General features: G+C 30.7%; 1 protein-coding gene across 1 annotated transcript in view; it reads right to left on the reverse strand.

The window, feature by feature from the left end:
• The window catches only part of LOC145317872 (uncharacterized), a 110,788-nt gene that overhangs the window by 44,209 nt on the left and 48,963 nt on the right, over positions 1-17,616 (reverse strand). The window contains exons 3-4 of the mRNA XM_080159153.1: positions 5,463-5,607; positions 5,101-5,236 (exon numbers count right to left, since the gene is read on the reverse strand). Of these exons, the coding sequence (XP_080015279.1) occupies positions 5,101-5,236; positions 5,463-5,607 (281 nt within the window). The remainder of the gene's footprint in view (positions 1-5,100; positions 5,237-5,462; positions 5,608-17,616) is intronic.

Below are 17,616 nucleotides of genomic sequence, written 5' to 3' on the forward strand. Positions count from 1 at the left end.
GGAAAGATTGCTATAATGCTGCCATACTAATGTAAATAAGGACTACAGAAATGCTTGTGTTTGTGTTATAAATGTGTCTAACAGTAAGTTACAAAGACCATTTAAATTTACATAATAGAGATAGACATGCAGATAGACAGACAAATGGGCGGATAGATAGATATTTGTATACATGGATAGATAGACTTGCAGATAGACAAACATACAAATAGAGATGGATATACATTTAAACAGACAAATGAGTGGATAGATAGATAATTGTATACATGGATAGATAGACTTGCAGATAGACAAACATGCAGATAGACAGACAAATGGGAGGATAGATAGATATTTGTATACATAGGTAGATAGCTATAGATAGACAAACATACAGATAGAGATAAACATGCAGATAGACAGACAAATGGGTGGATAGATAGATATTTGTATACATAGGTAGATAGCTATAGATAGACAAACATACAGATAGAGATAAACATGCAGATAGACAGACAAATGGGTGGATAGATAGATATTTGTATACATAGGTAGATAGCAATAGATAGACAAACATACAGATAGAGATAAACATGCAGATAGACAGACAAATAGGAGGATAGATAGTTATTTGTATACATGGATAGATAGACTTGCAGATAGACAAACATACAGATAGAGATAGACATGCAGATAGACAGACAAATGGGTGGATAGATAGATATTTGTAGACATGGATAGATAGACTTGCAGATAGACAAACATACAGATAGAGATAGACATGCAGATAGACAGACAAATGGGTGGATAGATAGATATTTGTATACATGATAGATAGCTATAGATAGACATACATACAGATAGAGATAGACATGCAGATAGACAGACAAATGGGTGGATAGATAGATATTTGTATACATAGGTAGATAGCTATAGATAAACAAACATACAGATAGAGATAAACATGCAGATAGACAGACAAATGGGAGGATAGATAGATATTTGTATACATGGATAGATAGACTTGCAGATAGACAAACATACAGATAGAGATAGACATGCAGATAGACAGACAAATGGGAGGATAGATAGATATTTGTATACATGGATAGATATCCATAGACAGACTTGCAGATATACAAACAAATAGATAAAGATAGGCAAATGATGGATAGAAATATATTTGTATATATAGATAGATAGCTATAGAATAAAGGTATACAAATATACAAACAAATAGATAGACATAGACATGCAGACAGAGAAACAAATAGTTGGATATATATATAGATAGACAAACAGAGAGATAGAGATAGACTGATAGATAGACAGACAAATGCATGGATAGATCAATATTTCTACATGGAAAGATAGCTACATATAGACTTACAGACATAAAAACTAAATTGATATGGATAGACAAATAGATGGATGGGTACATATAGGTAGACATGCACATAAACAAACAAATAATTGTTAAATCGATTAATTGATCGCATTTTATATTTATATATGTATGTTTATATGGTCTGCGTGCGATAATGGTTATTTCTCGCATCGTATTATAAACAGCTTTCCACGGATATAGAATGTACAATTATAAGATAAAAACCATTTTTTTAACCCCGAGGTGCCGAAGGCACGGGATAAAAAAACTGATTTTATTCTTATGATTGTACATTTTTATATTCATAGAAAGCTGATTATAATACGATGCTAGACATAGTTTTTTCGTATGGATGAGAACCGGTTCTTATCCAACGGATTCGAATGAATACGAGAAAATATAATGTATGTTGCAGAGGTTGTGTAGTAAGTGCCCATGCATTTTACGTAGCCTACATTCATGGACAGGCGGGCTAAATAATATAAAAATTGATAGAAAGATAGAATAATGAATGAATTTTTATTTCTTTGTTTCGATAAATTTGTAAGCAAAGAAGAATCTCACTTTAATTAGCATAACAAATAAAACAGAAAGATGGATTCATAAAAAGGGAATAGAGAGAAAGAAGAAATATTTTTTTAAAAATAACAAAAACGGCGTTTATGAGATGAAAAATATCAAAAAAGGACTGTCTGTCTCATGGAGGCTAAAGAATTTAATCAATATAAATATTAATTTTTTCTTCATTGTGCTGTCCCTGCATCCCAGGTGTATATTGACTTTAATTAGCATAAATATTCAATTGTTTTAAAACGCCAACACATTCTGTCACAATAGACTTAACTTAGATCATATACCAACTGCTGCTATGTACGGCGCCTGACATCAATAAAGAAAGTATTGGGTAATGCTTTGGTCCATTTACAAGTGCAATCAATAATTGACGAAGACCTCCTGAAAATGGTCGTGCAATAAAAGAGTTGGTTATCAGTTAGGTAAAATACTATGGGTTTATGGACGAAAAAAGGACGCTGCACCACTTATAGTTATCCTTGCTTGTTGGATCTTAATTTACAGTGTCATATGTAGCAGCTTCGCCCCTATTTACATGGATCTTTTTGCTCAATAATGAGTAGTTTATGTTTAAGCCGTAACTGCGCCATAAATTAAGATGTTAACACGATTCCCACTACAACCATGCAGATGTGACAATAATGTAATAGAGAACAAAGTTAATTTAAAGGATATTGCTTCAGGGTACTTCCAGTTGGCTAATTTTTACAATAATCCCCATCCATATCCTTCACCCAATCCCCTCCCATCTAATTTGGAGGAACCTACTGACTAATAATTGAACTCTTTAACGACATATTTCCTCTGTCATAGTATCCATGTATTATATATCCATTGTTGTATTTTTGGTGAGCTGAAATTAAGTGAATGAGAGTCCCGCAGGGTTAGGGCTATAAATATTTGTGGAGGGTGGTTACCCCAAAAGTAGTATTTCTTGAAACTATTGAACAACTAGCCACACAATCCTTTATTTCTAGTTATCCAGATTGGTCTGGGCCAAGTTGTGTCTTGTATTAAAATTCAACAATGTTGCTAATAATTTATTGACTGTCATTCTTGCGAGGGCATAGTTAATTAATAAAAGTTTCAGATTCATTGCAATTTGTATATATTATCCGATAATTATGAAGTAGTAATGATGTTTTGGTTTGTCCAGTTAGATCTTACTAACCGCTGATACTATCTAAGGGAAACTTAGAATAGTTTGTTGTATTGTTTAAGGCTTTAAAGGGGTTACAGGCTACTTTTTAGCCATCTACCCCCGCCCCCTTTTATTTATTTCAATACACAGTAACACAGTCTCTAAATACTAGTTTTAATTAAATAAAAAGTCTTTGGGAAGTTGAGGTAGTAAAGAGGCAAGTTAAACTATCGTTTAATTTATAATCGGGACAGAAAATAGACTTTACCTCCATAGTTATATTTCATATGAGGCCAGTTCTATTGGTACAATTAAAATTATACATTTTAAGAATCACCGTGTATGAGTATTGATACCTGTGGGGCTTTTAAGAACTTTAATGAACCTTACTATGATAAAATAAGCGCTTTACATTATATTTTCCTAAAGTAAGTCATTTTTTAACGTGAATTAATTATGGAACAAAGAAGGATGTAGTTTCTAGAGTTATTAAATACAAATAATTACAGTAAGCTTTCAATTTAACCATACATGTGACTATAGTGTTATACTCCTATAAATATATGACTCTGGAACCAATCTAAAGGTGCAAATCAGATATTATATTGAGTGAGAAAGACAAATTGAAAAATTTATGAGTTGTGTATTTTGACCCCACCTTAATTTTTTTTGTTGCTGGATTAGAATATTTTTAAACATAACTTAAGAATATCTATTTATAGCCAGGTATTCAAGACAAATTTTCCGTGAATATATCTAATATATCCCAAACAAAACTGAAAACGGAACATTTGAATAGCGATTTTAGTTACAAAATAACCCGCTAGGGTTCAACAAAATAAAATCTGTGAAAAGAAATAAATTCAATTACAGACTTTATTTATCATTGGTGTATTAGGATGTACATTAATGTAGTATAAAATTTTATTTAAATAATTTAAAGTTTATATAAAATAGTTTTATTGCAGTTTAATAAAAGTAAAGCTTTTAAGCTAAATAATTCATTATAACTTGAAAGAATTTAACCTTAAAAATCAAAATAAGGAAAAAGATGGTAATTTTTTACCAAAAATCAAATAAAATAACAAAACTAAAGCCATCTATTAAGATAAATTAATAATAAAAATTATGAAGAAAATAGTGCTTATAAATTATATTTTAATTTATAATTACAGAACATTAGTGAACTTATTTGTACAGATAAAGTACTGTCATACTTTGGAATTAAGCAACAATAGAAACTAATTTTATATATGCAATTAACATATGTTGGAATCTTAAACAAGTAATTTCTAAAATCAAGAATGAAAATATTTAAAGAGCTTAAATGTATCAATTAAAATAAAAGATTAATCTTTCCTTCCCCATATTTGGGTCTAAAGCTTTAATACCTATAATTCAAACTATATTAATGTTTGATAATAGATTTGGCTTTTTAGTGAAAATCAGAAATTAGTAATCGCTCGTAAATGAAATAAAAGACAATTACTAACAAAATGGGCAAATTATTTAGAAGCTGTGTTGCTTGTTATAAACAAGCTAGGACGGCGGTTTCCCTCGAAGTGCATAGTCAATCACGGACCCCTCCCCCAAAACGTGTTTTTAAATGAATTGAAAATAAGGAGGTGCAGTTATTTGTTTATTACTTTAGGTCAGGTTAGGTTAATATATATTGGGTTCTATTAAGCCCAACATGGTTAGGGTGTGCATGTTATTGCCCCGCAAGGTTAAGTACCCCCGCAGGGGTTAGACATAGGGAAAAAACTCATCCTCTTATTGCAATTTATTTCAAAAGGGAGGGGGGTCAGTGCCCCATATGCACTATGAGGTAAAGCACTAATAAGACAATCATAAGACACATATGTTTAAATTTGATCAAGTTTAAGTAAGGATAAATGAATAGGCCAATTGGATTTAATCATTTTCTACATAAAAATATCCAAAATTCCAACATGAAATCTCATTGTTTATTGTTTTTCCTCGAAAAATTACATATATCTTCATTAAAATTAAAACCTACCCTGCGATGAAATTGATGATTTTTCTGGAGAAAATTTAACGCCATGTCCCGCCGATGAACCGTTACTAGAGCGGAAACTACCACCAGAAGCATTTGACCTCCAGGATCCACCGTTATTTGAGCCGCTAGCCGTTGACCTGTTGCCGTTATAATGTTTTTACTTGATTCAATTTTTTCAGAGGATAGAGTTAAATAAAACTTCATAAAAGATAAGTGAAGGAGAATATAAAAACATTAAAAAAGAAAATGTAAGAAACAGAAAATGAGTAAAAAAACAAAGCAAAGCAAAAAAAACAAAGAAGAGAAAAAATAATTAAACAATAAAATTGTGAAAGTTTTTAAAAATGAAATAAAAACACTTTCCTTAATGACCCGCTGCCGCTGACACTTGACCCATTACTGCGCAGCTCAATAAGACTAGAGCCGCTAAAGTTTGCAGCTTTAGCCGCCCGACTGCTTCTTTGCTGCCGTGTAGAGCCACCACTGCTGTTTGGGTACTCGTTCACACTGAAATAGAAAATTCAAATTAGAAAAATAAACAATTTTAGATAGATAAATAAACTAAAGAGGTTTTTTATCATATTTAATCTAAATTTACGATACACAGATCAATACTTGAGAGAATAGTCAATGGAAAGTTATAATCAAATCATCTATTTTAACATCATAGATTCTAGGGACTCAGCCGCTAGTATAAACAAACATGGAACAAATGGAGAAGAAGGAGCACAGAAAATTCATAATCCTAATGCACCAGCCGACCATCAAACCCACAAGACTTACAGAGTAACTTTGATATTTAAAACACCCGTTTTTACAAATCTATAGTTCTGAATAACTATAAATGAAATGCAAAAAAAAACAAGAACAAAAATTAACCTAAACAGCAAAGAAAAGTCATAAAAATATTAAATGGTAGAATGATTGAGGTAAATAAACCTTTAAAAGATGATTATTATGAAACCGTCAATCATAATATTGAAGGATGGGACATTAGTTTGTAAACCATTCGAAAATGCTTTTAAACACGTTCCTTCATTCGTGGGCTTAAAAACTTGTTAAAATCTTTATTTGTTTGTACAAACGAGTAGTAATCAAAGTTTTCCACCAATAATTTGAACCTACTGAAGGTATTAATTTACTTTTAACTAGCGGCTACGCCCCTAGAAGCCTCTAGGGGTACTTAAGGTTGGAGGGGGAAAAGTCGACAACATCCCATTTTAAATTTCAGTTTCAAAAGAGTAAAAAAATATTTTTTGGGGGGGGAGAGGGGGGTGAAAACACCCTCCCCTAAAATAGTTTAAAACCTTCCTAGGACCTATAAGAAGCTTCACTGTAAAGGAGAACAATATCGGTTCAGTGGTTAGCGAGATCCTTCAGGACAAACAAAAAACGCTTATTACTTTATATAATAGAATTGTCTTATCCTAGATTGAGGATACATGTTCTTAATAAATTAAGATACTTATATGTACATATATGTGTTGATTATAAAATAGCCTTGCTGATTAAAATTGAATGAAAATTTATAAAAATTATTGTGACGTACATGCCAGCTTTTATTATATGTAGAATAGCTACGCTGCTAAAAAATAATGATAAGATTAAAAATGGTATGCAACGGCCTATTTTTAGAATGACAGCAAAAATCTGGGTTAAATACAAAAAGCCAATAGTATTGTTCCAACTAATATATAACACGGACAATCATCTACATAAGTATTTTTTATTGGATAAAAACAACAAATTTGACAAAAAAGATTACTAAAGCAAACCAATTAAAGTAAAGATTTTCCAATACTTTTAATATGTTAATGAATCAAGCATGTTAAAAATATTTTTTTTAATCCGTCAGTAAACAAAAATCATCATGGTTTTTCGTAACCCAACCTAACGCAAATTAAAACTGAACAATCTTTATTTGATTATTCATGGCTGTAACTTATAGTGTACAATCACTTCTGCAAAATTTATCTTATTATCAAATTAGCAGATGTGCAAATTATTACAGTATACAAAAAGCTCCGCACCTCTTCACTTACTTAAAATTACTAAAAACACCCATTTTCTAATTCCTATTTTGTTTTATGCAAACACGAACAACAATGCAATGTGATAATATGTAGGATTGAAAAAACACCATATAACTTATATTTAAATCAAGGGAAAGAGAGGTGAATAATGAAAAAAATAAAACAGGACGGGCAAATATTTATGTGAAATAACACATACTGATTATTCTTTGATTGATGTAATATTTAAATCAGTGCAATGTGTAGAGAGGTGACTTCTATAGAACTTGAGACACCACGAGAAAAGCTTCTTTGTGACTTTGCCCCTTGCTCTGTATTCGAATGAAGATTTAAAAAGGCTGAAAAAAGCCTTAAACCACCCCGGAAGCTTTGTAAAGAAGCTGTGTATGAAGAACTTAATCGGTTCAGTGGTTATAAACATACAAACAAACAAAACCCAAGTTTTTTTATATAATAGACTTTTTAAAAATAATTATCTCTTTCTGATATTTAAATTTAACTTTACCAGATCTTTATCCAGTTAACTAAAACTAATTTTTGCCTTCAATTTAGATAGATTGATATATTGTTATATTAACTGACTAGCAGCTTCGACCCTAGCCTCTAGGGGCTTTGCCCTAAGAGGTTTAATCAAACCAATTTTTCGTATTTTAGATATGAGAACCTATGAGAAGCTACCCTGTAAAGGAGAACCCGATCGGTTTAGCGGTTATCGAGATCCTTCGCTACAAACAGACAAACAGACAGACAGACAAACAAACAAACAAACAGACATCGTTCTACTTTGTATTATAGATTAATAAAGGATGAATAAAGCTAGAATAATAGTTAAAATAAGATTAATTTTCATGAAAACATTTGTGTTTTTGAAACGAAAAGAGATTACTGCCCTTTAGTGTGAAAACAAACAAGTCCCATTGAAAGTTTTTTTGGTGATATTTTTATCAAAAAGTTTAAAATCCGATGGAAAATGGCCAAGTTACGCAAAATTTCATTTAGACTGACATACATATATTCTAGTACTTTGGCAGATAGCAATTCAATTGCTGCACCGAACGACCTTTGTTTTAGAGATCCTAGATGACAAAGATCTGAAAACTTTTTTGATTTGGTCAAAAGCTAAAAAATGTATAATTTATTCTCAAAGTGGCATATAAGTGAAGAAAAGAGATAGAGATAGAGAGAGAGAGAGAGAGAGAGAGAGAGAGAGAGAGACAGAGACAGAGAGAGAGAGAGAGAGAGAGACAGAGAGAGAGAGAGAGAGACAGAAGGGGAAAAATAAGAACAAGAAAAATGAGAAAAGATGCATAAAAGAGATAAAAATAAACGAAAAAAATTGAGAGAAGATATAAGGGGAGGGTGAAAGAGAAAGAAAGAAAGAAAAAAGTAAAAGAGAAAAAGAAGGGGGGAAAGGGTTTTGCAGAAAAAAGAGCAAAAAAGATAGATAAAATAAAAGAGCTAGATAAATAAAGATAAAAAAAACAGGAAAAAAAATATATAAACAACCAAAGTTAATTGTATAATATTTTACAATGTGTACATGACTATATATTTTTTAGAAAATCATGAAACCATAATTTATTAATGTTCTAATATTATATATATATATTTTTCAGGAAAGAAGGGAAAATTATGTGCAGTAATTAAATTACAACATTTCTCCCTACCTCTTTCTTGAATAAAAAAGGATAATTAACGTCTATAAAGAAAGAACTACTACGCCCCCAGAGGCCTCTAGGGACACTTGAGGGAATTTGGGGTTGGAGAAGTCGACCATTCACTTTCAATTTTATTTTTAAAAAGGGGAAGCAATAAAATTGTTTGTTGTTTTGTTCTTTTTTTTTTGGAGGGGTCATTTTTCTAGGGGCAATCTCTCTTGAGAGGGTTGAGATACCCTTCCCTAAATTAGTTATAAACCTTCCCTGGACCTTTAAAAAGCATTACTGTAAAAGAGAACAATATCGGTTCAGCGGTTAGCGAGATCTTTCGCTGCACACAAAAAAAGCTTACTACTTTGGAGTAAGGAATACTTTCCATTGTCTTATCCCTCGATTCCTGATATCATGAGACCAGTATTTAGTAGGCCTTTTTAATAGAGTTGTTTTAGATATATTCTTTACAATATTTTAATCTTGGTCTTTTTTTTTAATTTAGAAAATAGTGTTATGTATCTTTTTATTAAGAAACCTGAAACGGCAGTCTGATAAGTTATTCTAATACAAAGTTATTAATCGGTCCTGGTCAGGTCTCACGCTTTTATGCAATAGTAGGACAACACTCTAAAAAGGGAAGATCATGGTGGTCAGAAAACACCTTACCACACATGGAGGGAGAGGACATTGGCTTTAAATTATACCGTAAGCCTTCATTTTTTACACATTCTCCAAGTCGCTGGCTTTAAAAAGTTGTGCACTTTTAAGCCATGCATTGGTGGGGACTATTGTGTAATAAATTGTAAGACTATCTAATAAATCTCTATTTTTGTCTTCTTTCTTTTTTCCCCCAAAAAGCTAATTTATACCGTATCGAATTTGAAAAATAATGAGAAAATTCTTTTAACATATAAAGCCAGGTTTTTTTTATAAGGTTGAAAATTTCATTTAATATTGAGTGGGGGAGGGGAAGGTTAAGTCGACCTCCCCAACCTTAGATTTTAATGTAAAAAAAAGTAAAAAAGATTTGGAGGGTTAACCTCCCTTAAAATAGTTATAAGTAGTCCCAGGACCTCTCAATAGCTAGGAGAACCATATTGGTTCAACGGTTGTCAAAATTCTTCGGTACAGACAGACTCATGGATATCCTGTTACTTTTATATAAGAATTACAACGAAAAAGGTCTTTTTTATATTGCTTAATTATTCATACAAAATCTTAAAACAAGGGCCTAGGCCCTGGAGTTCTGAACAAATCATACAAAAACATACTCTAATCCAAATAGATTAAAATGAGAATTTATGTATAATTCTATTATATAACTTTCAAGTAAAATATCCTTGAAATTTCTTTCCTTTTCCCCAACATCCAAATATAGATATATTAATTTTCCGTTTTATAATTTATGATTTTTTTAGGATGTAACTGTAACAAGTTTTTTCGTCTGTCATTTGAAATCTATTAAAACTATCAGATGTCCATATCTAAAGAAAAGTATTTATTTTTCTATATATTATACTAAAGTAACAGGATGTTTGTCTGTGTGTGTATCTGTGTGTCTGTACCGAAGGATCTCGCTAACCGCTGAACCGATTGGGTTCTCCTTAACAGGGTAGATTGTCATATGTCCAGGGAAGATTTTTAACTATTTTGGGGGAGGGTACCACCATCCTCCCAAGAGAAATCACAATAAAATCGAAAAAAATTGAAATATTTCCGCCGCATAGTGTCGCTAGCATAGTATCGCTAGCTTAGTCGCGCTGCGTAGACTCATGAATTTAACAATTGAAAACATAGACAAGTTATTTCTCAAATTAGATATTTCAAATAAAAAAAATATTTAAAGGCCACTAGAGGCCTCTAGGGGCGTAGCCGCTAGTTTTTCTATAAAATGATTAAACAATATTTGAGACATCAATCTTTAATAGCAAGGTAGAAAAGTTTCCCTTTAATGGACAGACAAACGGACAAAGTTAATAGTACAATAGTATTCTCAGACAAAAAAAAACACACTCTTTATCTCAGATAGCAGCTAATAAAATTACTTTTCTATTGTAGGACGGACAGACAAAGTAAATTAAAGAGTTGCTTCGCCACTAATCAGTATTCAAATTGATAGCTAGCAAGAATCCAAAAACAAAGCTCTAAAAACAGGATGAACGAACATTAACACTTGTAGAATGTCAGAACCTAATTAGCATACTATTCAATTCATTTTTAAGTCTGAACAAAATTGTATGTATGTAAATTTGCTCAAAATAATTGAAATACTGTTTAAGGACATAATTGCATTTTTAGGACTTAATTATTGAGATGCTTATGATATTGTACCCTGTTTTCCTGAAAGCTATACGTGACGGACGTACGATCCTACCTTAAAATAGCAAATCTTCGCCTTTGAAAAGATAAGAAGAAAGTAGAATTTAAAACAGTTAATAAACCCATAAATTAGAAGGATTACTTTATAGCTGTAAACCACTGCAAGTCAGGGTTGGGATAATGGACAATTGATTAATCCTACCCCCAAAGTCACAGCGTTTAATTTTGCATTTTGTAGTAGATAAATTTTGAAGAAAGGATTGTAAATCATTTAATCGAAATTGTCCCCTCCCTCCCTGAATGTAAGCATACAAAATACATGCTATTAAAGAAGATAGATAGATACTTTAATAGGCCCACCTAGCATAGAAAAAGGCCTAATAAATATGTTAATATAAAACTGAAGAAATTTTAAAAATAGCATAAATTCGACAAAATGAAATAATTCAAGAATTTATTTCTGAAGTTGTTAGGTTTTCGTTTATTTGTCTAGTAATAATTCGCTAGCCAATAAAAAGATTGAGTTTCCATTTTAGGGAAACTTTATATAGATCTCAGGATGATATTAAAGCTTTAATACATTTAAAGAACAGTCTTAATATGGTTTTACTTTTAGGGTATTTTTCTGCTTAAAAATAGCACCCCTAGATACTAGGAATGCAGCTGCTAGTAAAATCATATATTATAATATCATAAAAGTAAATGCTCTTTAATAATTTTTTTCCACAAGTAATATCAGCTCATTTTTGCTGCGCCTTTTTCAAACAGAATTGGGTGTTTTTTTATTCTTTCATTAATCTATCACTGTATTGCGTCTAATACATAAAGAAAGAAAATAATATCTTGGCTGTTTTTAGAGATAACTCGGTCAAAGTAGAAAATAGGCAGAATTTGCGCAAAGTACAGTTAGTAAGAAATTTTTCCTTCTCTTATAAATTCAAAGATTTGGACAATTTATCAGTAATTTAATATCAAAATTAACAAGAACAAAAAATAATCAAAAAGATTTGCGCAGAAATACAGAATGTATAAATGTGTTTTAATGTTTTCTTTATTCCTTCTGGTTGTCTCAGATAACAGAAAAAAATAAAATTGTTTATTAAAAAATAAGATTGCTATTATTTAATAAAGGCAAAGTTAATTAACAGAAAAGTGTATAAACAGCGAATGAGACATATCACTGCCAATGTTATAAAGTGTCCATAAATGCAATGGTTTTTTTGTTAGTCTGTTTGCTAACAAATTAATTGATTAATTTTTCCAGTTTGGAGAAACTACACATAGGTCACATGGTTGTTTAGGCTAATTTGAATTTAAGCCTTGGAATGGTTTTAACCCTTACCCTATTTAACTTATGTTAGGTTTTTACTATTATGTGGGAGGGTAACTCCACCGTCCCAATAAAAAATGACTCCCCCCCCCCAAAAAAAAAATTTACTTTTTCGTATTAAAACACAAATTAAAATAGGAGGGCAGTTTGATTTTTCCACTTCCCAGAGGTTTCTAGTGGCGTAGCCTCGATCTAGTAAAGGTATAAATTGTTGTTTATTTTTCGGAAAAATTATCCTTTTAAAAAGTTTAAAAACTTACTGTACATTATCTAGATTCCACAATTGTATAAAAAATACCAAAAAATTATCATTTATCTAATTTCAAACTTTTGTAATTTTTTTATTAGAGGCGTAGATATCAACTAGTAATATAATTAAAAATTATTTTTAAAAGGTTAAATCAATAATCTGATAATTTATATTTATAATTAAGCAAATTTTTCTTAATAAAAATTGTAGTCAAAAGCACTGCTACTTATTTGTTAAGTTTCGTGTTCATGGATGTATGCATTTTTTAAAAATACAATATAAGATTTTATTTAAAATTGTTTTTTTTGCCATTTTTAAAGCAATGTGTTAATTTCCCCAAGGGTTTAAAGTCTAAAAGTTTAAAGCCGTTTGGGTTTTAAAGATAACATCTTGTTTTGGAATTTAATGAACTAATCTGTTATTTTTTAAATTCGTTACTATGTAGATAGATAGATAGCTGCATGAATAAATAAGTAGATGGAGAAATGGATAGATGGAAATAATTCTTTCCTTTAAACCTATAAGTAGATCAACAAAACCCCATCCCTTTAATTTAAATTTCTAAATGGATGAACGAATAGAAAGTCTGGTATGAGTAGATGGAAATAAAAGCAAATTGATTTTTATGTAGGTTTAAATAAAGACAAATAAAGAAATGAGCTGAAAAATAGAAAATTAGAGATGGAAATATGCGAAGACACCAAAGAGACAAAATTAAAAAGGGTAGATGACAGAAAGAGATAGATAGATATTGCAAAAACCTGGCAAAATATATGATTGTCGCCAAAAACCCGTTTCAACCATCCGCCCTATTCCTCCTGGTTCCAGTGCTAATAAATATCATAATATAACAGAGGAATAGTAGCTTGTCTTAACCTCCTTCTGTATTGTTACACTTTGAAGACAGATTACTTTTATAGACCCAACCTCCCGTGTTTTTAAAACTACCAATTATTGGGGTTATTACGTTAGGTTTTATGGTGCCGTAATAAGGGATATGTTAATAGGAGACAAATTAATCTTTCTTCCTATTTATATGTAAGAATTAGTACCTTGGGTGTCTGAAAAATATTAGGGGGGTTACTAAGAATTCTTATTGTTTATATCTGGCTTTGTATATAAATGAAATAATGAAGAAAACAAGGATGACAGCATCCATAAAAGCGAAGCTCTGAAACGCTAGGACAAACGAACATTAACACTTGTATAGTGTCATAACTGAATAATCAGAATACAAATGTATAAAAGTTGAACGAAACAAAATTGTATGTAAATACGCTGAAAAAAACTGCTTAAATACAGGATATTGTTTAAGAACATACATACATTTTTAGGACTTGATTATAGAGATGCTTCGCTTATAACAATGTACTTTGTTGTCCAAGGAATCAGTATTCCAAAAATCAGACCAATCGGATAATTTTATTACATAAAAATTTTGATGTTAAAAAAGTTAAAAAGCAACATGTTTAAAATGGACGTACCGACTTTCTGGTAACGATTATAGAGTTGCTTCGCTTTCTAACTCGTACCTTACTATTACAGGAATCAGCAGGCAAAGTTTGAAATCGATAGGACAATTATAACATGCCTAAATTAACGAAAAGAGCTATCCGACCGACCCTAATTATAGAAAAGCTTCGCTTTTAAAAACTTAATATAAAGTTATTAAAAAACTAAGGTATTATTTTGTATGTACATTGCTAAATTTTTAAACATTTTATCATCAATTATCATAGCCATGTACATATGTATCTCTACCTGGAATTTTAAATAGGCAGAGATTTTGGTAAAGATTAAAGCAAACTTAAATAGACAAAATAAATAAATAAAGAATATAAGAAGGAAGAATAATAGATAATTTTAGTATAAAAATAGATACATAGATAAACGGATAGTTTATCTATTATCTATCATTAATCTATCCCTAAATCCAAGCAGAAAAACGGGACATTTCATGTTTGTGTAAATTTTGTTTTCAATTGTAATTAATAATTTCATTTTTTTTACAATCACAAAATTACAAATTGATTCCGAGATTTTGTGGCGATGTTTTATATAAAAAAAATGATCAAATGTACAGTTCAATTACTTTTTTGATGACAGACAAATTAAGGGACTGAGTTTGTACAGAGCATAATTTGTACATTTGGGATTTGAAAAGTTTTCAAAATGAAAAATATTTTTAAACCCAAATATTATTTTATCTTTTGAAGCTTTATTTTAGTGACCATTTGTCCTTGTTCTTTTCAAGTATGCAAAAATTCTCGGACTACTGGATATCTGTCATCAATTTAATTTTAAAGTTACTCTTTAGCTAGAATATGTCGGTAAGTGATAGATTGGTCACAAAACAGTCTCTGCGCAGTGTCTAATTACTTGTATTTTTTCTTGTATTACATTTTACTGTTCTTTTAAGTAACACTAATTAAATATTTTTTAAATGAGTTAACCTGACCCTATCTAAATACACAATACACATCTGGCTAATGCAGAGCATTTTCTCTTTCTTAAATTCTAATATCAATGTTAGGACCAAAATACAAACAAACACACATACACAAACATCCTATGACACACATCCTCTATATTTTGTCATATCCCCCCCCCCCCCCCCACCCCTACAAACCCCAATAAAATATTTAAGAAGATTTCCATGGTTATCAAATACAATATTTTGACATAAGAATACGAGACATTGCTATCCTGCTTATATGCTGTTACATTACTGCGTTTATATGACTCTAGGGACTTTTTTTTGGGATGACAAAGTAACGTTGATATCGTTTATTACACACACACATACATCAATCCCCCCACACAAACACACCAATTCACACACGCACAGACACACAAAAAGTGGTATTAATGAAGGGCACGTATTCAAAACCCCATGTTTTGCTTATAAGCAATTTTTTGATAATTTCCTATAATGTTACTTTAATTCTTCAACCACTCCCCCCCCCCCCCCCCCCAATCCTCACATGAATTGAATTTTAGAGTTTTTGTTGCAAAAAAACATAATTCATATAACATAGGATTCCTTTATAAGCACAACTACTCTATAACGAAAGTCGGTCCACTCCATAATTATGTCTCTACGTCATTTATAAGAAATTTACATAGGTGGAACATGTATTCTTAACTTATTTACCTAATAGAATCTCTGCCAAAGAAATATTTATGAGAAATTTCATAACCCCACCTAACATAGCAATTGAGTAAATAACTATTCCGCTAAAAATTTGTAATATACTTTTATTTAGACATTAGACGTATTCAAACTAGGTAAGTTAAAGAAATGATGCTTATTGGCCAGATTAAAAGGAAACTTACATACATACATATGTATATATTAGATAAGAATGAGTTGTAGAGTAGATGCGTGCGGCATTGTGTAACAGACGGACAATACAGATAAATATAGAATGTAGAGCTCATTGGTAAAAAATCTAAACAATAATCAGGCCGAGAAAAAAACATGCCAGACAGACGGAAAAAGTTATTTATAAAGCAACTTGCTAATAAAAGAAAACAAAAAATAATTAAGTAAGGTGTAGTATCTGTAGCAGACAAAGTGTAATTCAAATTAATTTCAGTCTCATTTTATTGCTTTTACTATATTACCCGGTTAATATGTGGTGTTGTTATTATATCGACATACAAATATACCAGTAGCTACGCCCCTAGAGGCCTATAAGTATAGGGACGCTTGAGAAAAGAGGTGGGGAGCTCGACAATTCAATCTAAATTTTAGTTTTATACTAAAGAAGTAAAAAGATCTCAAAATATTAAAAGAATCTTCACTTCACAAATGTGCAATGGTAAGATCTATATGAAATACATGATTTTATGGCAACGGACAATCTACCCTTTGATTGCACAAACTTGCCTCACTCCATAACGAGACATTGCCCTATAACTTTATTGACTTTATGCTACATTAATCGATATATAATTAATTAGATTTTGTTTTGTGACATGGGGAGTTTTGTTCGAGTAGGTAAAAATCTGGTACAATACATTGTGCAATTACTATAACAAAGAATGTAGATAATCTTACAGTTGCAATCTCTTTTTTAAATGCTAAATCGTCGACATAAATAATTAACACAATACATTCAGATTTAACAGGATACTAACTATCTATCTATCTATCCACCCCATAAGTAACCACACCCTTTAATATCAGCAGCACATTTTTAGTTGAGTAGTTAATATTAATTCCTTTCTTTGTTTGTCTCTATTTTCACTCTACTTCATTTTTATTTTTTCTCTCTCTTGATTTTAACTTTTAAAAGCGAAGCTTTTATATAATTAGAATCGGTCCGTACGTCTGGAATGGAACGAGTAGATCTTACATTTTAATTAAGGCATGTTTTAATCATTCCAAACTTTTCAAGATGATTTATATAAATTTATGCAAGCAGAAACTGTATAATCATTACCAAAAAGTCTGGATGACCATATCAAACAAGATATTTTTTAATTTTTCACAACAATGCTTGAAAAAAAAAAAAATTTATTTTTACTTTTACTTTACTCCAAAAAAATGAATTCACAGCACAATTATGCATAATCTAAGTAATATCATTAAACATTAATTTTCGTTTGTCTGACATTATGATTTATTCATCTTTATTTTCAAAATTTTATTTTTTTCGTCTTTATACTTTTTATTTCTTTTTCTCTATCATTCCCTTTCCAACTTAGCTAAGATACTCTTTACTTCTAAATGTCCGTCTGTCTGTCCGTTAAACACTATGGGGTTAACGTAATTTCTCGAATATTTCAAATTGTGTTTTATGAACAATTAGCATCTACTTTTTATCTTGCCATTTCCTCTCTCTACTTGGCTGTTCTATCTAATTTTATAATTAAAAGCTTCATCAGTACATCAGGATGTAGTCATCCTTGTTTAATTCTACCCTC

This window comes from Acartia tonsa, chromosome 1, assembly GCF_053477335.1.
Source record: "Acartia tonsa isolate MP-2025a chromosome 1, ASM5347733v1, whole genome shotgun sequence".
Taxonomy (NCBI): domain Eukaryota; kingdom Metazoa; phylum Arthropoda; class Copepoda; order Calanoida; family Acartiidae; genus Acartia; species Acartia tonsa.